Source organism: Dunckerocampus dactyliophorus, chromosome 12, assembly GCF_027744805.1.
Source record: "Dunckerocampus dactyliophorus isolate RoL2022-P2 chromosome 12, RoL_Ddac_1.1, whole genome shotgun sequence".
NCBI lineage: Eukaryota > Metazoa > Chordata > Actinopteri > Syngnathiformes > Syngnathidae > Dunckerocampus > Dunckerocampus dactyliophorus.
In genome coordinates this window covers 23,610,633-23,625,857 of record NC_072830.1, presented here as the reverse complement: position 1 = coordinate 23,625,857, position 15,225 = coordinate 23,610,633, and the positions used below count along the sequence as shown (strand labels likewise).

At 43.4% G+C, this 15,225-nt stretch overlaps 3 protein-coding genes across 3 annotated transcripts in view; 2 read left to right on the top strand and 1 right to left on the bottom strand.

The window, feature by feature from the left end:
* Positions 1–3,728: 3,728 nt before the first annotated feature.
* Positions 3,729–13,558, top strand: slc46a1 (solute carrier family 46 member 1). The gene is made up of 6 exons (XM_054793737.1): positions 3,729–4,222; positions 5,183–5,574; positions 5,646–6,118; positions 6,211–6,294; positions 6,464–6,620; positions 6,714–13,558. The coding sequence occupies exons 1-6, from the start codon at positions 3,899–3,901 to the stop codon at positions 6,763–6,765; spliced, it is 1,482 nt and encodes a 493-aa protein (XP_054649712.1). The 5' UTR covers positions 3,729–3,898; the 3' UTR covers positions 6,766–13,558.
* Positions 6,714–15,225, top strand: part of vtna (vitronectin a) — a 16,402-nt gene continuing 7,890 nt past the window's right edge. Inside the window, exon 1 of the mRNA XM_054793735.1 lies at positions 6,714–6,784. Coding sequence (XP_054649710.1) covers positions 6,774–6,784 — 11 coding nt within the window. The 5' untranslated portion in view covers positions 6,714–6,773. The remainder of the gene's footprint in view (positions 6,785–15,225) is intronic.
* sarm1 (sterile alpha and TIR motif containing 1) lies at positions 8,086–15,203 on the bottom strand. Its single transcript, XM_054793731.1, has 8 exons — positions 13,549–15,203; positions 11,704–12,322; positions 11,430–11,642; positions 11,265–11,356; positions 10,719–11,045; positions 10,443–10,632; positions 10,114–10,235; positions 8,086–9,961 (listed from the first exon to the last, which is right to left on the bottom strand). Exons 1-8 carry the CDS (start codon positions 14,010–14,012, stop codon positions 9,859–9,861), a joined length of 2,130 nt encoding a protein of 709 aa, XP_054649706.1. The 5' UTR covers positions 14,013–15,203; the 3' UTR covers positions 8,086–9,858.

The following is a 15,225-nucleotide window of genomic DNA, read 5'->3' as shown; positions in this document are numbered from 1 at the left end:
CGGTGCTACACATTCACAGAATTGAAACAGACAGTGGGCAAGAAAAAGATTGATTAGTTGACGCCACTGTTTTATACAGAGGATGGTATTATATGAGGTCACAGTTTAAATAGCAGTACACTTAACCCTGAGAGACATTAAAAATTAACCTCAAAAAGGAGAAAGGGGGGGTTGCGTGTGCTTCCATGTGTTTTCAGATGACAAGATAAGGAGCTGGAGACAATAAAGTCAAGAAAACTAATCGTTATCTTGCCTCTTAGAAGAGGCCGCTGCAAAGCCTGTATCAATGCAAGAGAGGTGGGAAAATCTTTTGCCATGGGTTATCTTCCGCACACAAGCAGCAATACAGCATCATGCATACCAAGATTACTTAAGACTAGCGGAAATAAAAAGCCAACAAAAGCTACTTGATAGTAGTTGTTTTTTTTATAGTGACAAGTCGGAGGGAACACGTAAGGCCAAAGTACCATTAGATAGCAAGGTTAATGGCCTTGTACATGGCTCTTGTGGGTGTACCTTCCAACAACAATGTTGTGATTCCCAGTCCATTCTGCACAAGGAAGAAATGCAGACAAACAAGATCCACTTCCTCCTTTTACACAGTGTGTGCATGCAGGTGAGAGCAGAGGCAAGGCAGCAAGCTTTGTAATTATCTCTATAAACATTTGGCACACAATGACACTTTCAAAAAAAAACAAAAAAAACACTTGCCGACTAATTACTTGGGAAGAAAGTGCAACTACGAAGTGCTGACGCAGATTTGACTCAATTGAGCACTGGTTAAAAATATGCAAAGACTTCAGGAATAATGAAAGGTCACAATGTTGAAATACTGTACATGCCGTGCACAAGTGAAAACGTGTTTTATTACATGCAAAAACCCTGAGTTTGTGTTTAATTGCTGTCAAGCTCAAAGTCCCTCACATGTACATTGTAAAATATAATCACTTGCAGAAGTACATTTCCTCAATGAAACATGGTTATGGCAAATCAGTATAAAACCAGATACTATGTGACACTTCAAAAACAAACAATTGGCTAGAATGCGCTGTGAGTACAAGAAATCAGTAGGGTTCTTTTTGGAACCGTAAGGATCCAAATTGAACTCAACCAGAGGTACTTCATTGTGATTGCATACAAAAACTTGTGCTTTTGCCCCCTCCTGTTGGTCTTTCAAGTATCATAAATTTGAGTATGCATTAAACTGAGCTTAGATGCTGTGTTTTTCCTCGTATGAGGAAATATTTCCACAAAAGCAGTTTTCAACATGCATGAAACGTGCCTTCGCTGGGGGGTGCCATAGGATTTCAGGGTAGGGGCAGCAGCTCAAGAAAAATAAAAAAAACGTTTTTTCTTTTTTAATCCTGCTAAGCTAACTTCAGCAATGTTAAAGAGATAAATTGGTTTAATGAGGGTGGACATTAAAATATTTAACGTAAGCCGTCTGGTCAAGTCAGCCCCGCAGAATGAGCGTCCAGAACAGTGGTCATCGAGCTAAAAGCCTGTCAACTCAATGCTCAGCGCAACTCTTAAGGTGTCAGGGACCCAGGGGTATCAGAGACCCAAAAAAATGGAACTCCCTCCTGAGATGTTTTCCACAAAGCACGGGGGGAGGGTGCTTTTTCTATCAGTGGAACAACTGAGTTTCAGGTTGTGCAGAGGTGTCAAACGGCAACTGCCTATGTGGAGATGTTGCAGGGGGCATCCTTCATGACTGAAGGCCCTCGTATGTGTGGTAATGACTGGGTTTTTCGACAGGAAAACACTGCACTTCTTAATGCCCGCATGAAAAAAGAACTTCTTCCAGAGGAATAACGGCATTCTTGCCTGTTTCCCTGCATGTTGAGAACATTTGGGGATGGCTGCCAAGGGAAGTTTACAAAAATGGACGTGGGGGGGGCTTAGGTTTTTTTGAGCTATGGTCTAAAACTTTTGATCCGCTGATGAACAGCCTATTTCAGTTTAATGTTTGTTTGCAATACATTGCCTACTCAATTTTATTTGTCTCATTTGCCTTTTTTCATTTTTGCATTTTGAGGCTCTACTTAGAACCTCCTTCAGAACCAACACTGCAAAATGTAAATTCTTGCAATTTTTCAACTGGTCTTAAAATTTTAATCAGGAGTGGATGATAGTGGTCTGAGGTGAGGCTCGCTGTCCCAAAATTTGTAAACGCCTGCTCTAGTTGAATTAATAATAATGTTACCACTTAGTCTGGGATGTTCAGATCCTTTAGTTGAAAAAGAAGGGCAACATTCTTGTGGTGTCATTGTGTTAACAATGGTTGACTATAGAGTCTGAAATATGCACTGTTTCATAATCCCACATTTTCTTATCACTCTACTTTTCCTCAAGTCAACTGTGCTTTTCCACTGACCTCATAACACTTTGAAACCAGCAAGAAGTGATAGATGCCGATTGCAGGCCAGAAAACCACAGTCAAGCAAATGCAGTATTATTCACATATTAGAAGCCAGAGGATTCTTGTATTGAGCACATTCTGAAAGTATGGCAGGCCTACTTTGCAAAAGGGTCATGTTACATGTGTGCCTTGCCTGCTTTGGAACAGTGAAAATCTTTGTTGGATGCTCAGAGAATCTGACATGCAACTTGCTTGCCTTTAGAATTGTGAACATGCAGAAAGTGTTGAAAATGTCTGTGCTGGAAAAGTGAAGGACATGCATATGTTTAGAATGTTACCAAAGCAGCCAAGGAACTAAGTAACTGTGTAGCAATCCAGTGACATGCACTTTTATTTACTGACTGCACACAAAACAAGCTCAAGCATAACAACGGCTGATGTCTGTTTCCACTGCTAACTATGCAATCATTAATTGGGCTGGCCTGAACAGGGTGTGTAAGCACTTCAAATGACAAATTACTGCATTCTGAAAGGTGCTGGGAAAACACAGCCTTCGTTAGAAACTCAATTATGTCATTGTCAAGCCATCAAGTTGCTACTATGAAGCTTGTTTCTTGGATCAGCAAAGCAGACCTTTAATTACATATATTTAAAAATCCTTCACTATCCTGCGTAAACGCTTACCTCCAAGTTTGTGTTTCCTGTGGACAACCATTTGGCATTCACATCCAACTTGGTTGATTTATATCTCAGAGTTCCACCTACAAAATCACAGGCCGACAATGTTCACAAGGGATTAACATTTTTTTTTTTTCATTTTAACTTTTGTGGCTTTTTGGAAACCCCCTCAATCGCATACAATTTGGTTTTACATTATCTTTTTAGGAGTCACAAAATACTTGTTTTTGATGCCATTATTACAATTACCAGCCACAACATACAACAGCATTGTCAAATAAGATCAAGGACAAGGCCATTACAATAAAACTCAGTTTTAAATGGCACTGTCATTGACTTAGTTTTTGATCATATACTTTTTTCTCTCATCCAGTGAAAATATTAGCGACAGCTCTCTACATGGTGCACTACAGGTGCAACACCACTGCAAACTACCACAATTATCAGCATTAGTCAGACAAATTGATATACTGTAAATAATAAGTGATAGTATATTGTATAATTATGTATTATTACTAATCGTAGTAGCAGTAGTAGGGCCTTTTTCACAAATAAATGTATGCATGAAAAAACTCCTATTAAGTTTTATTCCATTAACTTGTCAGAATACCTAATGTTGCGGCCGAGACATTAGTGTAATTCTCCCATTTGTCCAGTTGGTGTCGCCAGGTTGCCACTGACAGCTTGGCTTCCTGTTGAATTGATTCCAGCAGTGAAGCCGTTTGAAAGGTCGCCACTAACTTTTTACATTAACCATCAAAAGACAAAGAGGCACCAAATACCTTCGTCGAAATGTGTTAACAGAGAGGTTGGCAGCAAGTGAGTCAAGTTCACAGTGTTTATTCGTTACGCGTCAACATGTTCGAGCCGGACACAGCAGCTATCCTTCCCGGCGAGGAGGAGACGAAATCTATTGTCATAGACGATGACGCCAAGGCCTCCTTGGGCCACACAGAGGACACCTTGCCGCCACTGACCGCTGGGCTAGTGGGGCCGCCATTTGCTTGCCCTCTGCCTGTGTCCGTGGAGCCCGTCATGTTCCTGTCAGTGTTTGCTGTGGTTCTCCAGGCACCGCTGTCCACTCAGTATCTGTGGGACAGAATCAGTGAGGACCTCGGCTACAACGCCTCCAAGAGGCCGGCGTGTGGAAACAGCTCCGCTGAACCCGACGCTCTTCAGAAGGTATATTTGGAAGACTTTTAATTGTTATTGTTTAATACAACTGTGTAGCGAGCTGTGGTTTGGCTGATGCACAACCTTATGCTCCATTAGTTGCATTAGCTGCACATTTTGAGTCGTGCTATGTCAGACTTTAAGCTAACAGGCTAAGCTGGACAAGGTGACGCCAATTAACCACAATTACACACTCAACAGCCACTTCATTAGGTACACATGGAACTACATCGCTTTTTGCCTCAAATTCTATATTTGCCTTTACAAAAAACATTTCAGTCATACACAACTGCACTGCATCATTCTAAGGTGCATTTCTAACTAATTTGATTACCTTAATTGGCAAGAGGGGCAAGGTACAATTACAGTATTATTCGTATGATGTGTGATATAGCGCAGTTATACACTACTGCAAACTTCAGCCACTATAAAATACATTTAAAGCCCTTGATCATGTCAGTCAAAAACACACACTTTACCATTTGCATGCCAGGAAAGCTTTTTTATACCACTTTCCCTCATGAGGGTCATAGGTGAGCTGGAGCCTATCCCAGCTAACTTGGGCAAGAGGCGGAACATATCTAAAATCATTATTTATTCACGCTCACATTCACACCTACGGAAAGTTTAGAGTCTCCAATTAGCCAAACATGCATATTTTTGTGGGACAACCCGGACAAAAAACCCACACAAACACGAGGAAACATGCAAATTCCACACGAAGACGTTCCAACTGAGAGTCAAACCCGAGTCTCCAGACTGGCAGATGTGCTAACCACTAGGCCACTGTGCTCCCTTCATGCACAGATCCATTGTAATTAGGAGGCATAAATGAGTTAAGTATTACTCATATAGTTTCCACTGTGCCCCCTGCAGGTATATTAAATGCTTATTCTACTCAAGTCTATGTACCTTCATATTCACTTGTTCTATGTTTAAGCATGTGTTGCAAATTATTTCTTCTTCCAGGAGGTGGAAAAACTGACAGCGCACTGGAACCTCTACATCAATCTAGCAGGCTTTTCTGTAGGCTTGCTCGTGGTGCCGCTCCTGGGTTCATGGAGCGACTTTGCAGGTCGTAGGCCAGTCCTCATCGTTCCCAACTTGGGCCTGGCTATACAAGTGGTGGTGTATCTTGTGGTGATGTACCTGAAGCTGCCTGTGGCCTACTTCCTGGTGGGCAGACTGCTCAGTGGACTATTGGGTGATTTCAATGCTATCTTGGCTGCGTGCTTTGCGTATGTGGCGGATACCAGCGAGAGAAAGTCCCGCACCTTCAGAGTAGCGATCTTAGAGGCTTGTATAGGTCTTTCAGGGATGTTTGCCAGCATCATTGGAGGGCATTGGAGGCGAATGCAAGGGTAATTAGAATGTTGTTATGTAAACCTTTTGTACAGTTCACACACCATCTTGTGTTTTTTACTGTTTGCAGTTACATCAACCCCTTCTGGTTGGTTTTGGCCACTAGCCTGGCATCAGCTCTGTATGCCTTCCTGTTTGTCCCCGAATCTGTTGTGAAAGACCCGAGCGCCAAGCTTCTCAGCCCTCGCCATCACAAGGCCGTGTGGCACATTTTCTCCACTGGAGGCTGTGAGGGTGGCGGAAGATTCCAGAGATGCAAGCTGTGGCTCTATATGCTCTGCTTCTTCCTGGTGGTCACCGTGCACACGGGGAGCCGCGAGCTGTTTGTTTTGTACGAACTGAGCCCGCCGCTGTGCTGGGGGCCGACCCTCATCGGCTACGGCTCAGCAGCTCTACACCTGGCCTACCTGAGCAGCCTGCTCGGGCTGAAGGTCATGCAGTATTGCCTAGAGGACTCGTGGGTGGCTGTCATTGGACTGGCCTCCAACATCACTGGGCTGGTGGTTTTCGTTGTAGCCAACACCACCAAACTCATGTTCGCAGGTTAGAAACCCTGAACCCAACTTAAATCTGATCTACAATTCATCGTCAAATGTTTATGTAATCTGAAATGTGTCGACTTTGGCCACCAACAGGTTACGGTCTGTTGTTCTTCTTTGTGGCTGCTACACCTGTGCTCCGGTCCAAGCTGTCCAAGCTGGTGAGCCAGTCTGAGCAAGGTTAGTCTAGTCACGCATCACGCGCGGTTTCCAGCTATTGTACAGGTACACATGGTGTGTGTCACCATAACAACATAATGATGAGGAATATGCAGTTTGGAAGTGTCTTGCCAAGTTCAATTTGCTTTGTCATGTAATTGCACTCAGTAAGTGTGTGCTTCTCTGCCAGGTGCACTGTTTTCCTCTGTGGCCTGTGTGGAGAGCTTGTGTTTCCTGGTGGGTAGTGGTCTTTTCAACGCCCTCTACCCAGCCACACTGCACTTCATGAAGGGCTTTGCTTTCCTCTTTGCTGCCATCATCCTCTTCGTCCCCGCTGGAATAATTGGGTGAGTCTCACTGAGAGACTCTGCTCCACACATCAAGCAAAAAAGTCGACTGCCGTAGCTGTATGTTGAAAATGTATGCCACTGTCTCTCCAGGAGCCTGCGGTGTTTAGAGCGGAGAGAACTAAGTGACTCCACAGCATCCTGACCTCCACAATGGCAAAGATGTGAGGTTCCTCTTCTTGTGTGAGAGCATTCCATAGATGAGTGATCATGCCCAGTTTTACTTGAAAGTGGGAAGAATCAACCATTTAGTGACTGACTACACGAAAAAGTATGCTTGAACATGGAAAAGCACAATGAAGGGAAAACTTTTTAACTAGATCGTTGTTGCATTTGTAAGATGTTTTTAGGATTTTATTCCTTTGATTTATACATATGTGAAAAGTGCCTGAGAGCATTACTCAGCTAATGAATTTTTTTTATATTTTTTTCAATTAAAAAAAACAAACAAATGTCAATTTAAGTAATCATATTTTAATCTGTCCAATCAGCACATGCACTGGCAATAATCAGTAGATGTGACTGCTCTGTTATTGTTTAAATTACTTTTTTAAATCTCAAGGTAAAAAAAAAAAATATGTAAAAAGTTACTGTAATGTACAACGGTAATTTCTAACATCATTTTAAATGGAGACGTACAGTGTTTTAATTAGTGGGCTATAAAATGTTAATTTATACTTGGGTACATCCTTAACTTACTGTTTGCACATGTCATGCGGTACATATTAATTTCAGATATGTGCGCATGAATACATGATGATGTCAATAATTGACAGCAGACCAAAAGGGACCAGTAGCAGCAGTTGGGGATTACTGAGTTACAGCTCCACCCCCTGCTGACCTCCTCAAAGCAGATGGTCCAACACTGGATAGTCCCCAAGCACACAGGCAAAACAAAACATGACTCAGGGTCACGTCCTAGAAGTACTGTGAGCTGCCAAATCAGCTTTAAAATGCACTAAGGGAAGTGTAGAGGTCATGCAGCATATCGGCTTGTTTGGATTAATCTGCTTGTTTTCTTCAATCTGAAGGCACTGGACACACTTTACAATACTGTCAATACCGTCTTTGTACATGTATACAGCACATATAATATACAGGGTGGGCCAGTATACAGTATATATTAGGGCTGTCAAAAATACCGTGTTAATGGCGGTAACTATTATATTTCATTAATTACGCTCAATGTTTTAGCATAATTAACCCACACGCATCATGGTAAGTCACGGCTCTCTGTTATGACAACAGACGGCGGCACAGTCTAGCGCCTCACAGAGGCACTCAGTGTCTGACGTGTTAATATTTGCCATACAGTTTATACTTTATTCTTACCTGAACACAACAGCAGTGCAGCTCCAACACCATATATGTTTCTCCTACTCCAAACAAACACGTCTCTAGTCCATTCATTGCAACAACGCTTCTTCGTTGTCATAAGACAAGACCGCGAGATGCTTTCACTGACACTCCAAACATCACAACGTCTTTATTATGCGTGTATGGGTGGTCTAAATAAACAGAAATGTAATGAAAATCAATAAGTGGATATTCTTATCACACTCACTTTGTTACTCTTACTGCGGAAGTACAATTTGCAGCGTGTCGGCAGGAGACGCTCCCAGTCAGTCGAGCGGAGCGCTCATAAGTCACACAGCAACACTTACAGATTTTGGAACTCGGTACACACATGAGGCGTGCCGCATTATAAGGCGCCACACCCATTTTGGACAAAATTTAAGACTTTTAAGCTCGCCTTATGGTCGTGAAAATACGGGATGCTGGAAAATACACTGAAAACAATTCAATTTACCTTTAATTACATGATGCCTTTGAACGCAACCCCTCATTGCTCGTAGTAACACCGTTTAAAGTGTTCAAATGTTCTGCTGCTATGAAAGAGACGAGTGTTAGACAAACAGATTTTTAGACTTGTGTGGTATGTTTTAGCTTGACTGACATATTCAGTTCATTTGGAGCTGTTAATACATACAAATGTATATAATCCTGTCCTGACATTTATCTTTCATTTTTACTGTATTTAATGAACTTTCTGTTCATTAAATACAGTTAAAATGAGCATATTTAAGACATAGTTGATCATGGTGATTAATCGTGATTATTTCATTTAAAACTGATTAATCTGATTTAAAATTAGTAATAATTTGACACCCCCAATATATATATATATCTATACTTGTTTTTTCTTGTACTTTTTTATATGAATTTAGCCTCTTTCCCGCTTTTATTTAGACTGGTAACAGCAGTAGCATTTATTATATCATATTTTAGGAAAACAGTTGTTGCTGTTCAATACAAGCATACTTCTCCAGATTCTGTGAGCCAAAACACAAAAGAAAATACATTTTTATTGGGTTTTTTTTCTTTCCCTGAAAAACGCTGACAAATTTTGGAGATACATGCTTTTCATTCTGTAGAATCACCTTAAAACCTTGCAAAAGAGTGCATGTAATTTTTATAATACATTTGATATGCACTTTACGGCTTACATTTTTAAATTTTAAAAAAATGCTGCACAGAATGTGTTTGTCAGGCTACAGTTCTTTTATTGAATAATAAAAGATGGCGTTTGACAAAGATGAAATCCCTTACCCACCTCTCTGCATCACCTAAGGTGTTATGTCCCTGTGCTTCCTGTTTGTGTTCTCTCTGTTGTACATGTATTTTAGTCCTTTACACTTTACGTTAAATACACAGACGATGCGTCTCCCCCAGGCGACTAATATTTGCTCAGTATCAATACCCACCGCAGTGGAGAATAGAAGCAAATCTTAAATCTGAATCAGTAGTTTCACAGATGACATGACATCCTAGTGCAAGTTCCAAAGCCAGGGTCCAATGCACCGTGTATATATAGCAAGAATTATGAGAAATAATTATGAAAAATTGCTATGTAAACTTAAATGACATGAGATTGGGGTATACAGTAGTTTACGTATGAGCATGTTGAACCGTCTACTGTTCCTGAGACACAAAAGGCGTATTCTGTACCTGATATCACATCCTCACCGGTATGAAGCGATTAAGGTTAAGGGGTCACAGCTTTTATGGGCAGTCCTCTTTTAGTCTTCATTGTATTGTTTGCAATATATCATCACACAAGTGTGGTCTTAACATGGTCAGGTTAGCGTCACATGCGCATGGGATGAGCAGGAGAAGACTGCCGGCCAGTTCGGTAGATTTTTGGCGTCATTTGGGAGTTATTACAACCTGGATGTTTTTATTTCTTCTTCTGCTCTTTGGAGCTATCCAGTAGGTCTTGGTTTCCCTTAAGAAAGCGCAGGATCTTCTCAATTGTGGCCTCCTGATATTCATGGGACCACCTGTGTCAAGAAAAAAGGCACGATTTTGCACATATGATGTACCGTACACAATAGGCAAACATGATCAGTTGTCGCTTGTATTCCTCAAACATGAATAAGTGTATGAGCAGAGCAGAGAGAGTGTACTGGTCGAGAACATAATAGCTACTTACTTGATACCATTGAAGTTGAGAATTGATCTCATGTCCTCTGGCAGAGACATTGGGTCAGGCCAAGCAAAATTGTCTGTGACCGGAACAATGTTCTTCTTCCCCGCCAAGGCTGTGACTATTTCCTGCAAGTTCCAGTCATTAAACACGCAGACAAATTCAGACTAAAGACTACAGATGGAAATGAGCTGAATGCTAAATCTGGTGCACCCATTGATTCTAAATGAATAATGTAAAGTGCACAAAAAATAATACAAAAATATTTCCTATCAAGAGATTAAATTGAATCACTGCACTTATATGAAAAGATACTCCAAAATCAGTCATCTGACCTTATGCACCCAGTCCTTCATCGCGGTGTCTCCCATGCACTTGTCCAGAGCGTTGGCAGACAGGACCAGGATGAAGTTCCGTGCACGTTGGACGCTTTGAATCAGTTTGTCCTCAAATTTCCCGGCCTCCAGCTTCTCCACATCGATGAAGACGCTGAACCCCCGAACCTGCAGGTGCACCTTCAGGAGGCTTTTGGTGACGAAGAAATGAGGAATGTCCTTGTAGTTATAACAAAGCGTCACTTACGTTCTCCACTATTGTGGTGTAGTTCTGACCTTGCCAGTTGTGATCCCGTGGTGCGGCGGTAGCTGATGAACACATCAGGCCCTGCAGGTTGGGCGTCTGTGTTGCAGGGTCTAAGCGGCTTACGACTCACCGCCAAGATCTTGGCCCTGTGGACTCCGTTGAGTATGTGGCAGTCGTTCAGGAGCTGCTGATCCGTCAGGCTCTGGATGTTGTTGCGGTCCACTCCCGACTGGACGAGGCCGTAGGTGTATTGACGGAAACGAGGGTCTGCCTCCGTCAACCAGTCGGCCATGTTGTGTGGGTCGCATGTGGCGTAGTTGGCGTAGGTTTTTAGCACGCGCAGGTCTCTTAGGAACCTGAAGCAAAGACAATACAGAAGTACCACCAAAGAATTTTTATATTTTAGGGAAAATAGGTAGTAAAACCATCATTATATGATGTCATGCAACACATCAGCAATGAAGGCCCGGAGCCGCACAGAAACCACTGATGTAAAGGGACCACTGATGTAAAGCACGTGCGGTTCTGGTTTTGCTTTTACTCGGTTCCTGCACAGGAAAGTTTGTTTCACTTGCCTTTTTCGGCAGAGGCCAGCAGTCATGCCAAGGTCCGTAATCAGATCCTGCTCTGTGATGTTCAGCAGGAGGTCTCCATCCACCTGCAGCTCCTGGTTAATGACAAATAAATCAATAAATATGCCAAATGATGATGTCATGAACAGAATTAGTAGAAAAACTGACCTGGAAGCGATCGCAGAAGGTACTGAAGCCGACCTGCTGCAGCCAGGTCTGCACCTCGCACGTCTTCCAGTTGGGCACACTTGACAGAATACGCTTGGGTACTTCCTCTCCCATCATTCTCAACGCCCGCTTGGCCAGGGAACTTGCTGTGCCGTTACTGGAGTACATGACAATTCTTTTTAGGCTTTGTACCGCTCCAATCTCTTGGAAAATCTGGAAAGAAGGGTGAGAAGGTCTCAAAAGATGGTGGACAGAGAGTGGACAGTGTGTGTACCTTAGTATTGCGTTGACGGGATTTGATGCTGGTCTCAACACAGAGGTAGAAGGCCGCGATGCACTTGCCCTCCAGTCGAGTGCCATCCAGCAACGGCAGGAGGTGCTGCAGGTCGGATGCCGTCTTCCCCTGCATGCAGTCGGCGCTGTCTGACAAACTGCGAGCAAAGTCGTCTGGATCCAGCGATGCGATGAAGGGCTCCACGAGCTCCAAGGTGCCAGATTTCACCACCTCCTTTTCAATTTCCCTATTGGCCGCTAAAACAGTAACAGCCAGGCACGCGTGGAAGCGGATGAGTTCATCCTCTTTGGAGAAGGCCAGAGGAAAGAGCCACTCGGCCGCCTGCTTCTCAATCATCCATCTCTGGCAGCGGTGGCCTCCGTACATGGCGCAGTTGGCCAAGGCCACGGCACAGTGACGCAGCACGGTGGGGTCCGTGCCTCTGCACCAGTAGAGGAGAGCATCCAGGGCGCCGTTAGTGATCAGGTGGACGGACGTCTCCTCTGTGTGTTTGAACATGTGCTCCAAGATCCCTGACACGCTGCGAGCCAGCTGCGCATCCTCCTGTTGTCGAGTCAGGTTGAGGATGACCCCCAGTCCCAGGCGGGCTACATAATCTCTGTGGAGATAAATATTCTATTTCACCGCGTACACTCGCTCAGTTTGGCTGAACAAGAGGATTTCACATTAAAGGCACATGAGAGTCGAGAGAGTCGGCTGTGGTATGATGTCTTTACAAATACCAATGCATGGTTGTCGACGACCACAGTGTATCCCACTGGGCATCCTCTAATTAGTTTCCATTGATTTACTGATTGGCTTGCCACAATGTAATGAGATACAATACAACTTTACTTTTGATTAAAATCATCACCTACTTCATAACATGGTTTATAATTGTAGTGCAGCATACTGACAGCTGTTTCTAATATTTTGGTCTACATATCCCAGTCAGGATAGGCTCCAGCTCCCACTCCATCCATGACACTGAACAGAATAAGTAGCATAGGACATGGATGTTCTCTTATATCCGGGGTGCACAGGGACAGGAAGTGCTTCTGGAGTTACGCATGTATTGGGTTTTCTTCTCCTTAAAGGCACTTTTCATAATCTCATAAAATCAAAATAGATCTTTCCCATGTAGGAATGAACAACGTGACATTAAACATGTATTTCTAGTAGTCTATAGTGGAGAGGAAGAACGGGAGTCAATCAAACCAATAAAATGACAGAAGCACGTGTGTACCAGGGTGGGACTAGCAATAAAAAGCTAATGTATTACAAAAGCATCTTGATAATATTGTCCTGGTGTCATTCCTTATGTGTTTATTGCTGGTTGGCACGGCATGTTATTCACTATTGTACCATTCCGCTTGGAATGCTATAAATGTTCTCTATCATATTGTGGCACGACGGTGTGTAGATGTGTATGTAAAATACCCGGAGAAACATTACGCCACATCCCACGAGACCACATTGTCCGTGGGAGGTTCATTGACGTAATGAAACTGTTTATGTTGAAATGGTTTTTGTGGGGCGTTCAAATTGCTGTTCATTAGTATTATTATTATAATTATATATGTGCCCTACAGCCTTCGGCGTGTGCATTAATCCGGGCTGCAAATATAGCTCACGTGATGCAATACAGTGTAAACAACCTCTACAAGCGTTGACTTGCAAAAGAGAAATAAATAATGAAGTAAAGGTTAAAAATAAGCCTTAAACCTGCGTAACGTATGCTATTAGTTGTAAGAGTGGAAGTATGTGCAAGTGTGCATTCTTTACAAAGGCAGCTGTTGCATTGGCATTAGATTGTGCAAGTGTACCTAATGTATTGGCCGGTACCTGTTCTCTGACACCAGTATCTGCTCCAGTAGCTTAGCAGACTCGTAGGTGATCTCCACAGCAGGTGTTTGTTGGAGCTGCAGCAGGTGCTCCAGGCCTCCATCCAGCCGTATCCTGTTGCAGATCTCTTCGGCCACCTGACGTCCAACGCCGGGGAGGACCCAGGCCTCCTCCACCAGCTGGAAGATCTCCGCGACGGCCCTGCGAGTCTCATTGGAATCGGATGTTCCCTTGGAGGATTTGAGCCGCTGGATGGCGGAGCGCAAGGCGGGGAGTGACGTATCCAGAACCGCCTGCACTTCAGCGTGGATCCCGGGAGACACCGGTCTTTGCTCTCCCCCCGAACCGCTCCTTCCTCGCTGGAGCCGGCTGACGTAGTCCGGCACTGTGAGCCGGTCTGAGCTGAACATGGTGGTCCAATGCCGGTAGATCCCCCACAGGAAAAACGTCAGAGACAAGAACATCTACCGGCGGAAGCAATGGTGGCCGCGGTCGTCTTTGTGTACAAGAGCATCTAATGCTGTTCGGTCAGTTGGTTTCCAAACAAGGCCTCCGAGTGACAGCTCTCTCCGAAACGATCAAATAATCACCTCTCCATCCTCCGAGATCCTCCAAGACCTTCTAAGAATTCTAACATGATATGTTCAACCATACAGCAGCTCCTTTTGTCTTCATTGCAAACAAAAGCTGCTGTCTTACGGTTTAAACACGACGAAATCTTTACTTTCTTCACCGCCCTCAAAACCACATCCAAATAAACAACAAAATACGCCAAGAAAAAAACAAGCTGTCACTTCATTCGGCATCCGTCAGCAGCATCCGTCCTCAAGGGAGCAGCTCCGTCCGTCTGCACCAGAGTGGGCACGTCGATCCAATTATCTATGGTATCGATACCAAGGGGTAGAAACCGTATCGAATTGATATTTTTCAGTTATCGCGTTTGTTTATTCAGGAGAACCTTGAAGGATTTGAACGAGAACTTATTTTGTATATATTGTTACATCGGCTTCAATCGTATTAAATATAAATTATGCATAACAAATACTTTGGTTTGCCTAAAATCGTTTTCCTGCCTTTTAATGCGATTACAATCATGAACAAATGAAAGGCAAAAATCACCAACTCATTCGATGATGTCAAATAGAAGGTATCGATTGGTGGTACTGACCACTTTGTATCGGATGAATGCTAAAATTGGCTGTATCGGACCGCCCGTGCGTCGTCTGTACTTGCACAGCCTGCGGCTACCGGATACAACCCAGCAGCCCCTCCTTCTCCCGCATCTCAACATACAGTAGTTCATCTTGTAAACAAAGCTGGCCCTCTGCTGGATGGAGCAGAAAATACACTAATTCACGTCACTAATTGGGTGCGAAGGCCCTCTCGAATAACTTTCCAATTCTTATTATAATCACACTCATGGTCTTGTTCTGCTTTTAAGAAGTTTCCTCAGGGCTTTCCTCTGTTGTTCATGGGCGGTCCGGAAAAAGAGTAATAGAAAAGAATCGAAAGATGAACAGAAAATAATCCACGTCAACAAAGACAAGTCAATGTGATTGCTCCTCCCGCAAGCTGATGAATGAAAGCTGTCAAGAGTGGTCATCACCAGTTAGAACCAGGGCAGTGGAGTCAACTCGCCCTGGATGGGGAACGTGTCCGCCGTCAGTCCTTCATTGC

What these genes read in the sequence shown, in the direction of transcription:
- sarm1 (XM_054793731.1), bottom strand. Translation starts at nt 14,012, where the DNA reads ATGTTCTTGTCTCTGACGTTTTTCCTGTGGGGGATCTACCGGCATTGG. An exon ending in CCTTCTGCGATCGCTTCCAG is followed by an intron (nt 11,357 to 11,429) that starts GTCAGTTTTTCT and finishes GTCATTAACCAG; the next exon opens with GAGCTGCAGGTGGATGGAGA. An exon ending in GCTGGCCTCTGCCGAAAAAG is followed by an intron (nt 11,046 to 11,264) that starts GCAAGTGAAACA and finishes TCTTTGCTTCAG; the next exon opens with GTTCCTAAGAGACCTGCGCG.
- slc46a1 (XM_054793737.1), top strand. Translation starts at nt 3,899, where the DNA reads ATGTTCGAGCCGGACACAGCAGCTATCCTTCCCGGCGAGGAGGAGACG. An exon ending in GGTGAGCCAGTCTGAGCAAG is followed by an intron (nt 6,295 to 6,463) that starts GTTAGTCTAGTC and finishes CTTCTCTGCCAG; the next exon opens with GTGCACTGTTTTCCTCTGTG. An exon ending in GTCCCCGCTGGAATAATTGG is followed by an intron (nt 6,621 to 6,713) that starts GTGAGTCTCACT and finishes CTGTCTCTCCAG; the next exon opens with GAGCCTGCGGTGTTTAGAGC.